At 35.9% G+C, this 22,288-nt stretch overlaps 1 protein-coding gene across 1 annotated transcript; it reads left to right on the top strand.

Annotated features, from left to right (window-relative positions):
- The first annotated feature begins 1,858 nt into the window (after positions 1–1,858).
- NDUFA5 (NADH:ubiquinone oxidoreductase subunit A5) lies at positions 1,859–19,090 on the top strand. Its single transcript, XM_003261263.4, has 5 exons — positions 1,859–1,970; positions 2,297–2,341; positions 9,139–9,255; positions 14,042–14,107; positions 17,484–19,090. The coding sequence occupies exons 1-5, from the start codon at positions 1,950–1,952 to the stop codon at positions 17,583–17,585; spliced, it is 351 nt and encodes a 116-aa protein (XP_003261311.1). The 5' UTR covers positions 1,859–1,949; the 3' UTR covers positions 17,586–19,090.
- The last annotated feature ends 3,198 nt before the right edge of the window (positions 19,091–22,288 follow it).

Here is a 22,288-nt window from a genome sequence, read left to right as displayed (position 1 = left end):
TGTTTCCTCCTCTTCTATATTTTGGAATAGTTTCTGAAGGGTTATTCTTTAATTGTTCAGTGGAATTTACCTGCGAAGCCATCTGGACCTGTGCTTTTCCTTCTGGATAGGTTTTTTTTTTTTCTTGCTAATACAATTTCTTTAATTATGTTAGATCTAGTCAGATTTTTTTATGTCTTCTTGAGTTGATTTAGGTAGTTTGTGTTTTTCTAGGAATCTGGCCATTTTATCTACTTTATCTTTTTTAAGCATAGTTGTTCATAGTATTCCTTCTTATTCCTATTTCAGCAAGGCTATTAGTGATGGTTCTTTTATTCTTGCTTGTATTAAATCTTCTCTTTTTTTTCTTAGTTTCACTAAAGGTTTGCCAATTTTGTTGATCCTTTTAGAGAACCAATTCCTGGCTTCATTGATTTTCTTTATTGATATTCTGTCTCCTTCTTTTCTAATCTTTGATATTTCCTTTATTCTGTTTGCTTTTGGTTTAGCTTTCTTTTTTTCTGTCTCATGCCTCTAATGAAAGGCCTCATCTCTTCCAACTCATTCTCTTCAACTGTTGCCAAAGATGTTCGTGTATCTGAAACACAAATTTGATGGTGTCACTTAGAAGCTTAAAAGTCTTCTCATTGTTCCCGTTTCTTACAAAGTAAAATTCAAATTTTGTATAATGGCAAACAACACCTTTCATGATCTTAACCAGCTTACCTTAACAATCAAACCCACCTTTCCAATCACATAAAATCACCTGGAATTTATAGATACATTTTTAACCTCTTTTCCTTTGTACTTGTGTTTTCTCAATTTGTTCTTTTCTCGTACTGACTTTTTAGAAAGTCACCCATGCATTTTAGTTATTTCCTTTTCCCTGGTACCATCACAGTTTGCACCAACTTCTTTTAGAACAGTTACCAAATTATTTATTTATTTATTTATTTATTTATTTATTTATTTATTTATTGAGATGGAGTCTCGCTCTTTCACCCAGGCTGGAGTGCAGTGTTGCGACCTCGGCTCACTGCCAGCTCCGCCTCACGGGTTCACGGCATTCTCCTGCCTCAGCCTCCCGAGTAGCTGGGAATACAGGCGCCTGCCACCGCGCCCGGCTAATTTTTTGTATTTTTAGTAGAGACGGGGTTTCACCGTGTTAGCCAGGATGGTCTCGATGTCCTGACCTCGTGATCCGCCCGTCTCGGCCTCCCAAAGTGCTGGGATTACAGGCGTGAGCCACACGCCTTCTTCATTATTCTTTGAATTCCAGGATGTGAAATCCCATTTTAGAAATTATGTCCCAGTAACTGACACATAGTGAGTGGTCAGTGTTTGTGGAGGTAGGAAAAAGTGGTATGGTCTGATATCATTTCATCTGGAAAAAAGAGAAAAAGGATGATGTACTTCAGCCAGTGAAATCGAAAAGAGCGATGGAAAATGGCCTCACACTCCATAGGGCTTTGGTTCGTAAGACACAGAGAATACTGATATCCTTATGCGAAGAACTAACTTGCTGCTGAGAGATCAATTCAGAGGATGCTCAAGCTCCGTTATCACCTTCATTTTCCTAAACTGAGAAAGGAAGGTTGAGGAATGCATCAACGGTTAAGCACAGTACAGGTTCCTACAGCGACTGGAGTTTTTTGGTAGTTGGGAATGTTTCCCTCAATCTTTGGGCAAGCCGTCAGCAGTGGCAGGAACAGGAACAGGAACAGACACCTGAGAAACCCTTTCTTTCCCCAATCGTCTTCTAGCTTAGCTTCAGGCTTGTATGCCCATTGCGCATGCGTCAATTTTTCTCTTATAAGATGGGCGGGGCAGAGTCTTTGCTCCTTCGGCGATCCTGAGGGGGTGGAGCTAAGCTGTTTCCAGGGTGACAGAGTGGCCACCTCGGTGGTCGATTGAGCAGGTCTGAGAATTGTTCCCAAAGGGCTGTGCGTCATCGACTCGTCGGCGCTGTCATGGCTGGTGTGCTGAAGAAGGTGAGACGAATGGAGGTCACTGTTGGAATTTAGACTGTGGGGGTAGACTCAGTCCGATAGCCCTACTTCCCGCGGGTGTTGACCCCTACTGTCGCGGGCTCGGTGGTGCTTTTCGGGGACTCGTTCTGCATGCCTTACCCGGTAGGGCAGGTTAGTGGTTCCGCTCGGAGAGTCAGGAAAAAAGCTCCAAACAAGTGGGACTGAGAGACCAGTAGCTGGCTTTAGACCAATTTTAGCCGGGGGATTCGTGGTTTTGTATTTCCTTAGCGTGCTGGACGTATGGAAACCGTAGTAAACAGCATGAATCGTGTTTTGTTTTTGAACAGACCACTGGCCTTGTGGGATTGGCTGTGTGCAATACTCCTCACGAGGTATGTACCTTTGTTCTTTCTTCATTCCTGAATTCCCAAGGAAAATTAAATTCCTGTCACTTTGCTTATTGCAGGGTTAACGGGATACAGATATTTCAAGCCCTTAATTACAACCCGCGTGAGCTCTTGAGACACGGGCGCTGTCCACCTACTTCGTTGATCCGATGTCACATTTTTATTTATTTTTGCCATGACCTCTTTATTAAGCCAGTTTTCTTGTTGACTTTTTCCTTGACATTTTCGTGGGTTCACTTGTACTTGCTTCTGTCAGCGCCATCTCAAGTTTATTATCTCCATTTTCCATCTTTTCTCCCTGCCTTACCGTTTCTGCTTTGGTGCGTTGGATTACATATATTTAGGCTTACTAAAGGTACTGCCCCCGTTTCCTTCGATTAGGTCTTTTCCATCTGTATTCACGAATGTTTTAATAAAAAAAACCCACAAAATTTTTTTTATCCTTCTTGTCTCATATAATCGCACCATTTCTCTGCTTCACTTTACAGATAACTCAAAAGAGTTATCTCTATTTCCTCCAATTTCTTTCTTATTCACCCTTGAATGCACTCAGTCACCCCTGGCATTTTTCAAGTTCAGTTATCTCCATGCTGCCAAATCCAATGGTCAGCTCAAATTTCTCACCTTCATTGACCTAATAGCAGCGTTTTTTGACACATTTGACACTTTTTCCATCATGCTCTTTTCAAGTTCACCAGTTATCTCCATGCTGCCAAATCCAATGGTCAGTTTGTGTTTCTCACCTTCATTGACCTAATAGCAGCGTTTTTTTTTTGACACATTTGACACTTTTTCCATCATGCGCTTTCTTTACTGGGCTTCAGGACTCCCCCAGTCTCCTGGTTTTTTCCCCCTACTCCTTGACTTTGTCTTTTTGTGGTTATTTTTCTTATGCCCACTTAAAATTTGAGTTATTCAGGATTTAGTTCTTGGACCTTTTCTTTTGGACCTGTACTCTGTCACCAAGAGAGAGCTAATCCAAATAGAGAACGGTTTTAAATACCACCTATACACTGATAACAGATTTCCATGTAAAGCACTGACCTCTTCCTTTATGAAAGTCCTGAATATTTAATTGCTTAGTGGGCATCTCAATTTGTATATGTCAGACAGGCAACCCAAACTTAACATGTCCAAAATGGGGTTCCTGATCTTCTGCCTAAAACCTGCTCTTTCCTCAGGCTTGCTCATCTCAATTAATGGCAGCTCAGTTATTTTGACTCAGGTCAGAAACTTGAAATCATCTTTGATTCCTTCTTTTCTCTTACACTCCACATTTGTTATTTCAGTAAATCCTCTAGGTTCCACCTTCAAAATATATCTTGATTTTGACATCTCACTACCTCCTCTGCTACTACCCTCTTCCTCAGTCACCATCATCACTGATGTGGATAATTGCATTCACTTCTTAACTGCCTCTCAATGCTTGTCACAGCCTCCATTTGGTCTTTTTTTTCCAGCCAGGCTACTAGAGTTAGTCTGTTAAAATATGAGGTAGGTCAGATTTCTCCTTTCCTTAAAACTAATGGTTTTCCATTTCACTCTAAATAAAGACAAGTTTTTTATTGTGACCCTCTGGTTCACTATTCTACTGATTTATTTTGTTATGTCTCTACTAGAATGTAGGTTTCATGAAGGCAGGGATTTTTAATTGTTTCACTGCTAGAACTCTGTCACATAGTATGTGCTCAGTAATTAGTGTTAGTTGAATGAGTGTCTTGCACTTACTATGATTTCATAATAACATTATTGTCATTGATGTAAAGAACTGAACTCATGGTTTTTCCCTTCTAAATATATTTCTTCCTCTGTGGGCTGTATTTTTCTTGGTAGTTTCAGATCTTTCTACTCCCTAGGCTGGGCATTTGGACATCATAGTTGGTATTTCTCTTGTACTCTCATATTCATTCCAATGATTATTTTTATCTTTATTTTTTTTGCTGATCCTTTTCTATAACAGCTCTTCAATCTGACTTCTGTTTACTATTTCTATTGTTAACAACCATAGTTCAGGTCCTTGTTCTTGTTTAGAGAATTGCAACAACCTCCTTACTGGCCTTTCTGCCTTGTTTCTCCTTCAGTCCTTTTAACTCACTACAACGAAGCTAATTTTCCTAATCTAATCATATGATTTTCCTAAATCTTTTAATTGTCCACAGAATAAAGCCTGGATGCTTTAACTTGGAATGGAGAACCACTTATAATCTGACATTTTCTCCAACTTTATCTCCTATGCATTTCCTTATGTGTCCTGTACAGCAATACATTCCAAAATCCCCAGTAGATGTCTGAAAACCACATATAGTACCAAACTCTATATATGCTATGTTTTTTTCATACATACCTATAATAAAGTTTAATTTATAAATTAGGCACAATAAGAGATAAGCAGGCTGGACGTGCTGGCTCACGCCTGTAATCCCAACACTTTGGGAGGCTGAGGCGGGTGGATTGCTTTAGCCCAGGAGTTTAAGACCAGCCTGGGCAACATGGCAAAACCCCGTCTCTATAAAAAATGTGGAAATTAGTCAGGTGTGGTGATGTGCACCTAGTCCCAGCTACTTGGGAGGCAGAGGCAGGAGGATTGCTTGAGCCCCAGAAGTTGAGGCTGCAGTGAGCTGTGATGATGCCATTACACTCTAGCCTAAGTGATGGAGTGAGACCCTGTCTCAAAAAAGAAAAAAAAAACAAACATAGAGATAACAACTAATAAAATAGAACAGTTATAACAATATACTGTAATAAAAGTTATGTGAATGTGGTCTCTTTGTCTCAAAATATCTTATTTTACTGTACCACCCTCTTGTGATGAAGAAAGGACAGAGTGGGATAGTATGAGGTTTCACCACACTACTTTGAATGGCACATAGTTTAAAACTTATAAATTGTTTATTTCTGGAATTTTTCATTTAATATTTTCTGACTGAGGTTGACCGTTAGTAATTGACACCTTGGAAAATGAAACCATGGATGGGTAAAGGGGAGCTACTGTATTCTAACCAAGTGCTGTCCATTAAAAATATAATGCGAGCCTTAAATGTAAGCCATATTTGTATGTAATTTAAAATTTTCTAGGACTAATTTTTTAATGAAGAAAAAGGTAAAATTTAATTATTTTATTTACCCTAACACATCTAAAATATTGCCATTTCAGTATACAATCAAAAAAAAATTAATGATATTTTATAGTGGTTTTTTTCATACTAAATTTTCAAAATCTGATATGTATTTATACTTATAACACATCTCAGTTTGGACTAGCCACATATCAAGTGCTCAGAAGCCATATTTAGCTAGCATCTACTGTTTTAGACAGCACAGTTCAAGAAAATAGAACTACATACCACTTCCTTATGTTCGCTGTATTTTCTGCTATTCAGTTCTATGTATTCTGTATGTAATTGCCTTTTCCAATATCTTTAAGTTTTTGTGATCTGCCATCCCTCTGGGTCTATCTTAGATGCTACCTTTTTGAAATATGAACGCTTCTCTGGTCTCAGCTGAAGTGAATTCTTCTTCTGCTATAGAAAAATAATGCTAATACTTAGCGAAACTTAATGTGTACCAGGTACTGTTCTAAGTTATATATACCCTATGAGGCAGTATTATTCCCATCTTACAGATGAGGGATGAAGACACAGAGATGGAAATAACTTGTCCAGTGCACCTAAGGGGTGGAGCCAGTGTAAACTCAAGCAGTTATGTTCCTGTTAGCACACCCTTAACCGTTGCTAAGTATTATAATCTCTCTTTGCTCTATGTATTTCCCTATCCCTGCCAAACACAAACTTATTTTTTCTTTTTATCATTTTTATTATTTTTCCTCTTCTGTATCTTATCCTGTGATATGGTTTAGCTCTATCCTCATCCAAATCTCATCTTGAATTGTAGCTCCCATAATTCCCATGTGTCGTGGGAGAGGAACCTGGTGGGAGGTAATTGAATCATGGGGTGGGTTTTTCTCATGCTGTTCTTGTGATAGTGAAGAAGTCTCGTGAGATCTGATGGTTTTATAAAGGGCAGGTCCCCTGCACATGCTCTCTTGCTTCCTGCCATGTAAGACAAGCCTTTGCCCCTCTTTCACCTTCTGCTATGATTGTGAGGCCTCTCCAGCCATGTGGAACTGTGAGTTCATTAAACTTCTTTTCCTTTATAAATCACCCAGTCTCGGGTATGTCTCTATTAGCAGCATGAGAACAGATAAGTACACTCTATAGTACCTTAAACATATTGGAGTGTGATCCATGTCCAGTCTATTTTTATACGCAAACAGTGTGGTATTGTACATGGGAGTACTGAGTATATTTTGTTGTGGGTAGCGACTGTCTGGGGCTGGTGTTGCATGGTGGTAAAAATAATTTACCAAGACATTTGAGGTAAAGAAAGGCAGATTTATTAGAGAAAGTATTAAAATACATTGCAAGAAAGCTATTGGCAAGTCAGCAAAAGAGGAGCTGAATGCAAGTAGCAAAGGCTTGCGGGGGATCTTAAAGGATGGTGCTTGTGCTGTGAGCTTTGTGCAGTACTGATAACACCTAAGTTGCAATGAGCTATCAGGCGAGGGTCTGATGATAGCTGGGCACAGGAAGATTGTGAGTTATTTGTGCAGGAGGACTGTGTGTCCTGGACCATGAAGAAAGGTGGACTTCTAGCTTATCTGCTTTTTATTTTTGCTTTACCCTGTTCCCTTTTAGGACTGCACACATTTTTTTTTTTTTAGTTTAAGTTCTGGGGCACATGTGCAGAACGTGCAGGTTGGTTACATAGTATACTATACATGTGCCATGGTGGTTTGCTGCACCCATCAACCCGTCATCTACATTAGGTATTTCTCCTAATGCTGTCCCTTCCCTGGCCCCCCACCCCCTGACAAGCCCTGGTGTGTGATGTTCTCCTCCCTGTTTCCATGTGTTCTCATTGTTCAACTCTCACTTATGAGTGAGAACATGTGATGTTTGGTTTTCTGTTCTTGTGTTAGTTTGCTGAGAATGATGGTTTCCAGCTTCATCCATTTCCCTGCAAAGGATATGAGCTCATCCTTTTTTATGGCTGCATAGTATTCCATGTTGTATATGTGCCATATTTTCTTTATCCAGTCTATCACTGGGCATTTGGGTTTGTTCTGAGTCTTTGCTATTGTGAATAGTGAGGACTGCGCACTTTTTTTTTTTTAATTGAAAAAAAAGGTTGCTCTTTAAGAGAAGGGTTTGTATACTTGTAATTATTGAGACTTACTCCTGGAGTGATCATGTCTTGTTTGTTTCAACTGTTCTGGTTCATACCTGTGTTTTGGCGTAATGATTAATAGGTATCTTTTCACTGTCATAAGTGTCCAAGTTTGTATGATAAACTAAATGTCCACCCTATTGATAACATTTTTTCTTATATTCTATATTAATAATCCTGTTTTCATCTGTATTTCTCTAGACACATATATTTTTGTCAGGAAAGATGAAAATTTAAAACCTGAATTTTAGATCAGATTAAAACTTAAAATGCGATATTAAAAACTAATATATGCATTATATATTTAAATTGGAGAGGATCAGCTTCTTACTAAGTGATTTCTATACTGAAGTTTAAGTTTAGTGTGCTTCAGTACATGCTATGCATTGACTCAATTCTCTTGCTACTTTTTCTGTTGAGCCTTTTATGCAGGCTTTATGTCATAACTCATTCATAATCAGAAGCAAGAACACTGAAGTATTATGACCGTATTTAGTTAAATTTGATCATACAGATGTAATGCTTATATGTGTTTATTTCTACAGAAATTCAAATAAGAAAAATTAAAAAAAAAATTTGCAGTGCTTGGGACCTCACTTTGAAAAATACTGTTTCAGGCTGGGTGGGCTCATGCCTGTAATCCCAGCACTTTGGGAGGCCGAGGTGGGTGGATCACCTGAAGTCAGGAGTTTGAGACCATCCTGGCCAACATGGCAAAACCCTGTCTCTACTAAAAATAGAAAAAATAGCCAGGTGTGGTGGCGGGTACCTGTCATCTCAGCTACTTGGGAGGCTGAGGCAGGAGAATAACTTGACCCCAGGAGGGGAGGTTGTGAGCCGAGATCGCGCGGTTGTACTCCAGCCTGGGCTATAAGAGCGAAACTCCATTTCAAAAAGAAAGAAAGAAAGGAAGGAAGGGAGGGAGGGAGGAAGGAAGGGGAAAAGAAAAGAAAGAAAGACGCTGATTTAGTAAATGACTTGATTTCCAAAAAGGTCATTAGGAATAAGTTGTTTTGTTTCTGACTAGCTTGGCCAACATGGCAAAACCCCATCTCTACCAAAAATTAGTCAGTCATGATGGCGGCCACCTGTAATCCCAGCTACTTTGGAGGCAGAGGCAGGAGAATTGCTTGAACCTGGGAGGTGGAGGTTGCAATGAGCCAAGATCATGCCATTGTACTCCAGCCTGGGCAACGAGTGAAACTTCGTCTCAAAAGAAAGAAAGAAAAATACTGATTTGGTAAATGATTCGATTTCCCAAAAGGTCCTTAGCAATAAGTTAGTTTTGTTTCTGCTTGTTATCATACCTTTGACTTATCTAGAACTTGTTATACATAGAAAATACAGAATGTTCCCACGTTTATATACAGGTTTTTTCTAAGTTGTAAAGGGTGTAGATAGGGCACGGACATAAAGAAGTCACAGCAAAGAAGAGTTAAATTAAAAAAAAAACAAAACAGATGTGAGTTTTGTTTGTTTTGTCTTTGAGACAAGTGTTCCATTAAGTCTTTGGTAATATTTTAACCTATGGAAATTTGTATGGTTTGTCTTTTCAGAGGCTAAGAATATTGTACACAAAGATTCTTGATGTTCTTGAGGAAATCCCTAAAAATGCAGCATATAGAAAGTATACAGAACAGATTACAAATGAGAAGCTGGCTATGGTTAAAGCGGTAAGTAGCTAAGTCAGTTTTGTTTTCTTGGATTTGTGGTATCCAGTGTAACATTTAACCAAAAAAGTTTAGTTCCTTATTTTTTATATATTCGACACACTTTTCTTCTATTCTCCTTCCTTGAATGCTCTTTTCCCATCATTCCTCCCTTTTATTCAGCAAACTTTATTGAGTGTTTTCTATATGCAGGCCTCTGTTACATACTGGAGTTTGAGACTAGGATCAGATCCTTCCTTGAAGTAACATTGTAGCTGTTCCTTTTACCTCTCTTCCCTATTTAGTCCTTTATTGATCTTTTGCTTTTTATCTTGGATATATCAATCTTGATCTCCTTTTTCTAATCTTAGAGAACAATAAAAGCAAAACAAGAAAGGGCATTTTTTTTCAAAGAAACCTGTCAAAAAGACTAGACTATTATTAAGTAGCAGTTAATGAAAGTCTAGACTGCTGATTCATACCAAACTATATTGCACTATTGTTAAATTTTCACACTAGCAATCATTAAATGGACTTTATGTAATTATCTAAAATAGTGCTTAGAAACTCTGAAGGTAATTTATATACATGCGTAAGTGATCCTAGTCACATATATGTCTTCTTATTAGATTACCAGACTATATAGTTCAAAGAGAATTCCTAACTTTCGTTAGGTATGCAACAAAACAATGCAGTTTGTATCGTATTTTGTATTGTATTATATGATGGGTCTCACTCTGTTACCCAGTCTAGAGTGCAGTGGCACGATCACAGCTCACTGCAGCCTTGACCTGCCAGTCTCAAGCAATCCTCCTACCTCAGCCTCCCAAGTAGCTGGGACAACAGGCACTCACCATCATGCCCAGCTAATTTTTAAAATTTTTTGTAGAGGCGGAGTTTCACTGTGTTGCCCTAGCTGATCTCAAGCTCCTGGCTTCAAGTGACCTTCCTGCCTTAGCCTTCCAAAGTGCTGGGATCACAGGCGTGAGCTATCTGCACCCGGTGCCTCACCTATTTTATCATCATCTTTCAAATAGCCTCAAATGTTTTTAGCTTGTTCCTATCTTAAAAAAACTGTATGCTTATATTTTCCTTTACTTATTGCCCTATTTTTGTTTTCTCCCATAGCCAGTTTCAACTAAAGAAGAGTTTACTCTCATACTTCTTTACTTACTGGTTCCAAAATCCTTTTCTCTGCTATTTAAACTGCCTTATAACTAATTGATCTGTTTGTACTTCCATTATACTTCATTACATGCTCCACCATACAGCCAATAATAGACTGATTTTTTTTTCAATATGTAAATCTTGTGATGGTACAGTTGTCCCTTGGTATCCATGAGGGATTGGTTCCAGGATTCCCATGGATGCCAAAATACAAGTATGCTGAAGTCCCTTATATAAAATGGCATAGTATTTGCATATAACCTGTGCACATCCTCTTGTATACTTTAAATCATCTCTAGGTTACTTATAATACTACAATGTAATGCTGTGTAAGTAGTTATACTGTATTTTAAAAATTGCTGTATTGTTATTTTTATTGTTTTTTTTTTTTAAATATTTTCCATCTGTGGTTGGTTGAATCCATTCTTAGTTGAATCCACAGATGCGGATCCTGAGGGCCAACTGTACTGTCTTGCTTAAAATCTTACTGTGGTTTTCTGTTCAGTGTTTCTCAAAGGCTGAGTTTAAGGATTTATGTTGAGCTGGTTGTATCAAGCTTACTTAGCTACCTTTATCTGCATGATTTTGATGTATGGCCATGTTTGGGAACCACTGGCCTAACAGGGTAAAAACATGGTATAGAAGGCCTTCTACGTTCTGGCTCTTGGTTATTTTCTCAATCTGATCCTGTTGCCTCCTGTTTTATACTCTATACTTAAGCAGTACCAAACCGCTGGCAGTTTGTGGATTCCTTGCATTTTTATTTTTGTGTTCATTTGTATTTTCTCATTTCCTGGAATGCCTTTACCTTGTTTGGTAGTTCTTACTTTTTCTTCATAAATCATCACTTCTTCTGTGAAACCTTTTCTTACTTTCTTAAGTAGAGTTTGCCAACTTCATTAACCTCCTTTCCATTGTACCTTCATGCTGTATTATGTCTCCACCAGCCATAAGCTACTTGTTAATGATATTGGATTCAACTTTGTATCCTTAGAATCTAGCATGGTACCTGGAACATAAGGTTCCTTAGAAATGTTTCTTTATTCCAAAGGCTAGATATAACCCCAAACACTTAACAGTTGTATCTCTGATTCCTGTTTTTTGGTAAAATTATCACAGATTTTTAACTCTGCATACAGCCACACACAAAATCTTCAGTGAATATTGCCATGATTATAAAATATCTATTTACTAAGCCTAAGGTGGAAATAAAAGTAACTTTTTTTTTCAGATTATTACTAGGGAGATAGTAATATTTTGGTGAAAAGCGTTGTTTGTGTCCCTATCCAAGATTTTCTTCTTAGTTCTAATACTTATTTGTGGAGTGACTTGGCATATTGCTAGTTTTCTCTGTCTCAATTTCATCATCTATAACGTGGGTATAATAATATCCACCTTGAACACTTTTTGTTAGAACTGAATGAGGTAATGCATGTAAAAGCTTAACACAGTCCCAAGTATATAATGAGCATTCAGTACATGATACCTTATCAAGTTTAATGGCATTATGCCATTGGTGACTAAAAATCACATTATTCACTATCAGTAAGACAAATTTTGAATTGTTCATGTAACACAGGCTTTTTCTGAATTGAAAGTGTTGTTGAACATTCCTTGCCTTCTTTACCTTCACTCTCCTGAGTCTCTTATAACAGTGACCAGCTTCCCTGTTTTGTTTTTGATTTTTGGTCTCTCATGAGTTAATTCCCTGTTAAATAATCTGTCTTAAACGTGCTCATTACTTTTTCCCCTTTTCTCCCCCTTTCAGCTGTTTTTTATGTATTCACTTCTTTAACCAAGAAACATTTATTGAATGCCATGTATGGTTCTAGGCATGGAAGCTTGTGCCTAGTTGGCACAAAACAGATAAAAATCCTTTCCTTCTTGGAGATTATATGTTAGTGATGGGAGACCAAAAGAAAAAAAAAAGTAAAAACTGAGTAAAGAAGTACATAATGTGTTAGAAAATAGTAAGTGCAGTGAAGGAAAATAAAAGAAGGAAAATGTGTGCCATGGTGGGGATAGGGGATGTTACACTATGTATTAATTTCCTATGGCTGCTGTAATAGTCCCACAAACTTGGTGGCTTAAAACAATGTAAGTTTATTTTATTAGATTTCTGGTGGCCAGAAGTTGGAAATCTATCAGGGACCCAAATCAAGGTGGTGTTGTCAGGGCTTTGCTTCCTTTGGAGGATATGGGGTAGAATCTGTTCTTGCCTCTTTCAGCTTCTGGTGGCTTTTGGCATTTATTGGCTTGTGGTCTCATCACTGCAATTTCTGCCTTTGTGATTACATTACCTTTTCCTTTTCTGTGTGTAATATCCCTCTGCCTCTCTTTTATAAGGACACTTATAATTGCGGTTAGGGACTATATGGATAATTCAGGAAAATCTCCCCATGTCAGCATCCTTAACTTGATCATATATGTGAAGTCTTTGCTGTATAAAGTAACATTCACAGTTTCTAGAAATTAATACATGTATATCTTTTGTGGTATTTTTCAGCCTATCATAATGCAAATTATCAGTAGTTATCAATAAGAAGGTGTTATTTGAGCAAAGATTTGAAAGGTGGTGAAGGAACAAGTGATGCAGATACCCTGGGCCATCCAGCAGATACCCTGAGGCAGTAACATATCATGTCTTCTGTTGAAAAACAAAATGTATTATTTTCTCCCTCTTTATTCCATTTATTGGCCAGAAAAACACCCTGAAATGACAAAGCCTTATTTACATATGTGGGTATATTTACAGAGCATGATTTCTGGCTCAGAAAGCTCAGTTTACCAGAAAATAACTAAATGTCATCGAATGTTCTAGGTACTATATTTATTAACATTTTGTTTTTAAAAACTTTTATTAAATAATTACATACATTACAAATGTGTAGAAAAAAAGGACTTTTCCAGAACAACAAAACCCTTGCCTCTTCCCCTTCAATTTACTACTTGTAAAGTTAATCTCTATTTGGACTTCTTTTTGCCTGTTTTTGAATTTTATATAAATGAAATCATTAGTATGTACTGTCTTATACATACTGTACTCTGGCTTGTGCTTAATACTGTGGTTAAGAGAATCACCTATATTATTGCATACAGTTTATTCATTTTCATTGCTGTGAAGTATTATATCCAAATATTATAATTAATTGATCCATTCTATTACAGATGATCATTTGGGTTATTTCTAGTTTGGGGCTATAATTTGTGCTGCTGTGAATATTCTCAAACATGTTTTTTAAAAACTATATTATGCATTTCTGTTTGGCATTATGCCTAGAAGTGTAATTTCTGGGTCATAGAGTAGCATTTATTTTTAATTCTAATACTCTTGGAGGAAATACAGGAAATACTAAGAAAGCAAAGTCATATTTTAAAATCTGTTTTAGAAAGACTGAATTTGACATTGTATTTCTGTCCCTTGATCAGCATGTCAATAAACATTTAGCACTTTTCAATATTAAGGCAGAAAAGCAATGAAATAGCAGAGGTGAAATGAATTTTCACCAAGTATTTAGTAAAAAGAGTATGATGAAAGAAAAGTTGTATTTTTAAGTGTTTTTATATAGGAATTTTAAAATATAGGATATTGAAACATTCAGATAGTATGCTTCTTTAATTTTTTTTTCTCCCTGAAATATAGGAACCAGATGTTAAAAAATTAGAAGACCAACTTCAAGGCGGTCAATTAGAAGAGGTGATTCTTCAGGTAAAGAAAAAGTTGACTATTTAGGTGTTTGGTTTCATAGAGACACACAACTGATGTTCTAGAATGAAAGGAAAACTAAATTTCCTTATTTATATCAACTCGTCAAATATGTAAGACTAATCACATATAGAAAATGTGGTGCTTCTCATGTGTATGTTGATTATAGTATTTATTGTTGATTATAGCCTGAATTTGTGAGACTTCTGTTAGAAGCCTGGAGTTTGACACTTTTTTAATTTAATTAGCATGTTCTCCTTGGCCTAACCTTAGTTTAAATTGGTAGCACAATATTACTGTTGTTTTAATAGTTGTATCTTATTTTAAGAGTGTGGCATATTTTTAGTAGGGAAAAATACAGACATTTTGAATTATAAAATTAAAATGTACTTTTATTTTTATTTTTGGTTCTTGAGCATTTGAGCAAGTTAAAAAACAATTGCATAGTATATTTGAGAGCTTAATTCTACATTATTTCCCAAATACTAACCCTGACAAATAATATTGAGTAGCAAAATGTAAGCATGATTATGAAGAGACTGAGATTAGAAAAATATTAACATTATTAATTACATTTAGAATATTTAAATCTTAAATTATTCTATTGGGAAATTTTCTTCTCCTCTCACTATACCTGCTGCTTATACAAGAGAACAAACACTACAGTTTAGTTGTATTTAATCTGAATTTTAATTCTTTTCCTTTGGTCATAGGTAGGTTATAGAAATAGATAGGTTACTGATGTAAATAGGCTGGAAATATACTATTTTGAGTATTACGTAGTTGGTTTTTTAAAGCATCTATGGGAAATAGATTTTAAGATTTGCATCTTTTTTCTCCAATTGCTAGTAAGGTTAAACTTTAAAAATATGTTCTTATATTTTATAAATTATGTCAATATTTTTACTGTGTCATTTAGTCTTTGTGTTATTTATACATATGAGTGTCTTTTTATAATAAAAGATATTAACCTTAAACTTTTGTGACATTGTCTGCACATACTTTTTCTAGCCTGCTTTTGCTTCTCAAATGGGGTTTTTCCCCCGTATATAGAGGTTTTCAATTTTTTTTTTTTTTTTTTTTTTTTTTTTGAGATGGAGTTTTGCTCTTGTTGCCCAGGCTGGAGTGCAGTGGCATGATCTCGGCTCACCACAACCTCCGCCTCCTGGGTTCAAGCAATTCTCCTGCCTCAGCCTCCTGAGTAGCTAGGATTACAGGCATGCACCACCACACCCAGCTAATTTTGTATTTTTAGTAGAGACAGGGTTTCTCCATTTTGGTCTGGCCGGTCTTGAACTCCTGACCTCAGGTGATCTGCCTGCCTCGGCCTCTCAAAGTGCTGGGATTACAGGCATGAGCCACCCTGCCCAGCTCAAATTTTTTTTATTTGGTGAAATTTTGTTGTTCCACACCCCTACAACCCTCATAGTATAGGTTTAGAATGTCTTCGTCTTATAAGTGTCTGTTAAATATTCAATTGTTTCATTTAATTTTTATTTTGTTGTATCTTTTTTCAAATGTAACCCTTTCTAATGTTTTCTTACTGTTGATTGAAGGACAGATAAAAGGAAATATTGGGTAATATTGGAGATTAGGGAGGTATATCACCAACAGACATTATATACCAAATCAAAAGAATTGTTAGATGGCTCTGGAAAAAGAGGAATATAGCATTCAGACAGCTTTCTATGAATGTAGACTGTTTCGGTTATTCAAAGGCCTGTTTTCCTGGCCTTTATATTCATTTGTCAGGTTGGCTATGGTACTAGATACAGTGTTATGGGAACTTGCTGCAAACCTTATACTGTTGTCCTATACCTATTTTTTCTGTACCACCTGATTTCACTTTGATCATGACTTTATTTAGTTGATATATTAATTTTTCATGGAATTAAGTTTTAAGGCATATTAAGTATTTTTAAGTCAGCTGTGCAGTTCCCCATGTTTTCAGGTCAGTATTAAGGGTAAATTAATTTTAGTATTTTTTTAACTCAGTATATGTAGTATATTATTTAAATATAATCATAAAAATATTGAGATATTTTACATTCTTTTTTATATGAAGTCATCAAAATCTGGTATGCATTTTACACTTTGCAGCACATCTGAATTTGGACTAGCTGCATTTCAAGTCCCCAATAGCCATGTATGGGTAGTGGCTAACACATTAGACAGTCCCATTTCGAGATGGATGGTATGATGGTGTGTCAGAAGCCAAAGAAGAAGGAGGAAATAGGCATCGGGGCCAGGTGCAGCTGGGTCCAGTTTCCTGAGATAGGGCTGATTTTCAAGGATGAATGAGGGCTAGGTGCCCTCCTCATGCCCTATAATGCCTGGGGGAGATCGAGAAAGCATTGGATGTTCATGAGACCCAGGGCAAACTTAGGAAATATTTTATCAGTATTTAAATTATTTTCTCCTTTTGGCATTAGTAATACCTCTACCCCTGATTTCCATTCATCTGCTCTTTAACTCATTGTTTTTTATAGTTGCTGGTAAACATAGATTGAGTTTTGGGACTGCTGTCATAAATGGGGTATTATCTTTTAACTGTGTAATAATAATTACCTTTAATATAATCTGAGCACTTATTCTGTGTTTGAATTTCTTTTCTAACATCCTGACAGGTGTTTAATAGCATTAATCTTATAAGTTGGCTAGAGTTGTCATAAATATTGTTTGTTGTAGAAAAAATATGAAATAAAAAACTACCTAAAATGTGTGTGTTATATAAATATAAGTTGTTTGAAAGGAAAAATTAAATGAAACATAATTTGATTAAGGAATTTATTCAGTTAGTAAATATTAATTATACATGTATTGTGTTCTACATTCCACAGATCACTGTTTTATAAACTCTGGGTCTCAAGTGACTGTGGGTCATGGAATCAGTTAGTTGGATAGTGATTAGCATTAAAAAAACACAATAGAAAAAAGCATATATCACTGCCAGTAAAGATAATGATTTAAAAAGTTTTAGTTATATGTTTGTATTGTGGAACTCAAAATAAAACATATTTTCTTACTGTGGGCCATGGTAAAATAAAGTTTGAAAGCCACTGACATAGATGAAAAGACATACTTTTGATTCTCAAAAAACTTGTGAAATATTATTAAGATAAAAAACCTCACCAGCTAAACTTTTAAACACTATAGCCTATTTCAATCAAATGGAAGACAACAAAAGATATCCTTTCTTACTCCTGATTATGTAGCTGTGAGAATTAAGGTAATTTAATTACTTAATATTCAACATTTGATGGTGGAATAGATTATGAGATATTAAATGAAAGTAGTAACTAATAGTTAAATTTCAGTTGTTCTGATAAATATCTGTTGAGTAAAATCCAATGATCTTTTAAAAAATTTGTATTAACAGGCTGAACATGAACTAAATCTGGCAAGAAAAATGAGGGAATGGAAACTATGGGAGCCATTAGTGGAAGAGCCTCCTGCCGATCAGTGGAAATGGCCAATATAATTATTAAGTGACTTTGGTGTGTTAATGGGAAACTGATGTAATTAAATATTCTGTTATATTAAGAGCGTGTTCTTATTACTGACATTTTGTAATCAAGAAAAGTGATATAGAAAATATGTAGGAGACTGTTAAAATTGGTGATTATGGTAATATGGTCATGTGAATCCATTTTTTATTTATAAAGTATTCACACAAGTTATTTCAAAGATGATATTTCTGTGAACAGAGAGGCCATGGGAAGATTTGAAAATTATTGAAGAAAAATTCCTACAGATCTTCAATGCAGAGACCATAATCAAAAAGTAAATTTTCTTTAGTAGTATGTTCAATACATCATTTAATTTTTTAGTTATCCTGAAGAAGAAAAGGTCCTTAATTATTATAGTCTAAACAAATTTATAGATTACTGTTTGAAGTAAATAATACGAGTGAATATTTTCAAGTGTGATAAAATAGCACAAGTGGCTGGTGATAAAATTTGAAATTATGGTTAACCTCAGCTGTGATCTTATGTATGTAAAGTAAAATTTAAATATATAATTATAGGTTGATTACAAAATCCATAGTGTCATTTTATTTTAGTCATTATTTGAATTATACCATTTACTCTGTTTTCTTATAGTCTTTATTATATTTTGTTGTTACCGTATATATTTGAAAACCTTCAAATTAGAATACCTTGTACAGTTAAAAGAAAGATTTCCCATTGCATAGAGGTTATTGGAGAAATTTTCCTTTTGTTCCACTTGTGGAAGTTAGTTTTCTGGCCTGTGGCCTTTAATTTTCTTACTCAACCTAATTACATCAGGATAGAGGTAGAGTTTCTGTAAAAGAAGAGACATTAAGAGTTCCTGAAATTTATATCTGGCATACGGATAGGCTTATATTCAAAACATCTTAGTCATATGACTATAAATTAAAAGTGGAATCACTAAATAGTTTGCAGTACGTTTCTAATATAAGTGTAGGTGGGTATCAAAACAAGACAAATGCTGTTCAGGGAAAGAAGTTGGCAAGCTTAAGGTTAAACAAAAGTAAAATTACATGTGTTTTCGCCTTTTCTTCCTAGCTCCCTGTCATTTCTAAATAATTGGTTAAATTTAACTTGGTATCTCTTTCCTTCATAGATCGTACTGTACTCTAGTGGGGTTGTGTGTGTGTGTGTGTGTGTGTGTGTGTGTGTATGTGCACACGTGCGTGTGCACATTTGCTCAGAATGAGAAAAAAATGATATTTTTCCTTCTTTCCATTGTATTTCTCCCCTCATAGAGCTGTAACATTAATACTAAATAAATATTAAATAAGGTGGATTCTTAGAGGTTAGAGTGCAAGAAGGCTCCTTCTGGTGGGGAAGTGTTAGAGGGGGAGTTGGAAGCCCAGGGTTTCTCATTCTCATGGTTCTAGTATTGTTAACTCAATGACTACATTGAGGCAAATTTGGCATGTTTCTCAGAATGGCCTATTTCCAATGCTGTAAAAGAAATGGAATATGATTTATAACAACATTTTCAGTTCTAAACATTTCTTGAATATACAATATATTTATTAAAGCATGATCCTGAAGTGTGTTTGCATGGGTACTTTCAAGGTAATTTTCTAGCCAACCATTATTTTTCAGGTCCTTTGGACAACACAGAAAAAAGATGACTTGCTGTGTTTTTGTCATACTTTCAGTCCCGTATCTGCCATGATTCTTGGGCATCTTTCATGTTTCACCAACAGTGTTACTGAACTTTTTTGCTAAAAGGGGACCTTACTGATGTTTGCATTAGAAATGCTAGTTGTAGAATAATAGTCATTGTAAAAATAATATTATAACAATAATAGCTAATGTTTGTTGAGACTTTAATATGGATGTCGGGCACTATCATAAGTACCTGACTAATTTCACTCATTAAACCTGCACTGCAACCCTAAGAGTGATACCACAAATTACCTTCATTTTCCAGAAAAGAAACCAGAACCCTACGTGAGTAGTTTTCTCTTGCAATTATGCAACTTGGGACGTTGGGGACACTGAAACCAAGAGATGATTTAATAACAAATCCAAGGTCACGTACCTAATAAGATGTGAAGCTAAAGTTTGAACCCAGGCAGTCTGGTTCTAGAACTGATGCTCCTGTTATATTATTATTTATGAGTATGCTTGGGATATTGTGACTTCTTACTGTGCTGTATGGGCTGTACCAAATGAAACTATCCTGCTCTCTTTACTTTTTCTGTCAAAATATCTGTAAAGAACAAATATGAGCAGAAATAGTAAACGATTTCATTTTCTGCAAAGAGCTGCATATTGGTTATAGGCAGATTATGTTAATGGGATAGGCATCTAAAACGTATTGCAATTTGGTCATTGGTTCTTTCTCCTGTCTCAGTTGCTCACAGAACTTTACATCTGATCGTTTTTACTCCTTCAGTCTTTTCCCAGTTGCTTCCTATAAACATCCAGGTTAAGTCTCCTGATCACTTTGCAAATGATTCTTTTATTCAAAGATCTTCAGTGTTTTGAGTGGCTACTAAACTAATTGTAATAATTTTCAGAATGGGCTATTTCAGTTCTCCCATGGGTTTCATTCTAGTTAATCACCATACTGCAGATACTTCAAAAGAAAGAAGCTAATCAATCTGAGCTTTGCTAAGAAAGAAGAAATGGCAACAAAGTTGATGCCCCCTTTCTCCCACACTGGGACTTAGTGCAGACGATTCCAATTTCTTGGGATTCTTTCCTTTGGAATGAAAATGGCTTATATTAGGATAACTATAGGATAATTTATCATTCCACTTGGAATGATTTTGAGTGAAAATAATTACATAAGGATAATAGATGTACACCATGACTGTCCTGGGCAAACAAGATATAGGGGGGCACCCTACTGGAGTAAGGCTCAGGTCTCAAGGTTGCCATCTTTCCCACACCAGTAGGATCAAGTAGTCTGTCATTGGAATAGAATGAATTGATGCCAGCAGTAGTAGTCATCATGTGCAATCAGGCCTCAGGTTTTATTTTATCCTTTCACTCTTACTCATTCTCCCCTCCCCCTCCTTTTTCCTCAGAATTGGGGGATGAAAGAAAAGAGAGCTTATATTTTATTGTCAATTTTCTAATCCCAGTCAGAGGAGCGAAGCTAATTAAGCCAATAACAATGTTTATGAATGTATCTTTTTTAAAAGGGAGATGACAGTATATAGGAAAATTCCCACATGTAGGCTAATAGCACCTTTTTTCTTTTTCCTCCCATCCTCTATGATTATGTAAACAAACAGAAGTTAACACCCTACGCAAGTGTGTTGTGGGGTATAGGATTAAGTACCAAATTGCTGAACATATCACGAGTATTTTGGATTTACTGAGTGCAGTCTTCCCATTAAAACTAAGTGTTCAGTGGGGAGGCGTGGTGGCTCACACCTGTAATCCCACCACTTTGGGAGGCTGAGGTGGGCGGATCACTTGAGGTCAAAAGTTCGAGACCAGCCTGGCCAATATGGTGAAACCCCCGTCTCTACTAAAAACAAACAAAAACTAAGTGTTCAGTGAGATTGTAGCCTATGCTACAACAATAGTAATGCCAGTTGTTTTAGAGAAAAGTAAATGAGAGGCTACCAGTTGGGTTTAGAGGAGGCTGACGTTTTATTTTAGACAAAATTCACAGGAAATCACAGTGGGAATGTGATAAGGGGTTTGAATGATTGATGGGGACAGGAAGAATTCATTTGAGAGACTAGAGATGAGTCAGTATTCTAGATAGTGAAGTAAAATAGTGAGTAATGTAGTGACTTAGCATGGGTTATCCTTAAATCCTAGTGTCTTAACGTAAGTGTATTTTTTATTCATACTGCATGTCTAAGGAGGGTTGGCAAGGAGTGCTCATAGACACACAAGGAATCCAGGCTGAGCGTGGCACCATCAACATATATTTCCATGACCATAGTGGTGGTGGGGAATTGGAACATGGTAAATTACACATAGGAATAAAAAAAAAGAAACAACCAAGGTTATATTTTTTTTTTACTGTGCCACAAAATTTATGAACCACTAAATTTATGAACCACAAAATTTATGAATCACTAATAATTTTCAAATTGGTCTTTAGGTTTACATTAGCAGCTAATTTTTTGTGGTACACTTAAATGTAATTTATGATTGGCTTCTGTATATAATTAAATGAAAAGCATTGCAAAGATTTCTATTTTGGTATTTCTCATCGTCCTCAATTTTTTTTTAGGTGAATCTATTAGCTTTTCTAAAGATAACTATTACTAATTTTTTTTTTTACAAAATATTGGCATTTTAATCTCTCTATAACTGGAGGGTGAATTCTTTTTCACCAGAGTAAAAAAGGTCCACAGTCCCTTATCTAAATTCCTAATTTCAAAAATCTCTGAAAACAAAGTTTTTTCATAACTCATTTGGCAACAAACCCCACCTGAATTACATGAGGCTATTTGTGGTATTTATCCCACTTCAATGTGAATATGAATATATTTTGCCACAGATGTATCAATATATTTGATTCTAAACTGCTTCTTCAGACCCTCTGAATGTGTTACATAATGTAAAGTATATGCCCATATTTCCTTTCAAAAATCTGAAAAATTCTGAATATCAAACACATCTGTCCTAAAAGGTTTCAGAAAAGGGACTATAGACCTATATTTCCATTCTCTTATCAAGTTCACAAAGTGGTATTATGATCCAAATTTAA

This window comes from Nomascus leucogenys, chromosome 13 (assembly GCF_006542625.1).
Source record: "Nomascus leucogenys isolate Asia chromosome 13, Asia_NLE_v1, whole genome shotgun sequence".
Taxonomy (NCBI): domain Eukaryota; kingdom Metazoa; phylum Chordata; class Mammalia; order Primates; family Hylobatidae; genus Nomascus; species Nomascus leucogenys.
This window is presented reverse-complemented; position numbering and strand designations above follow the sequence as displayed.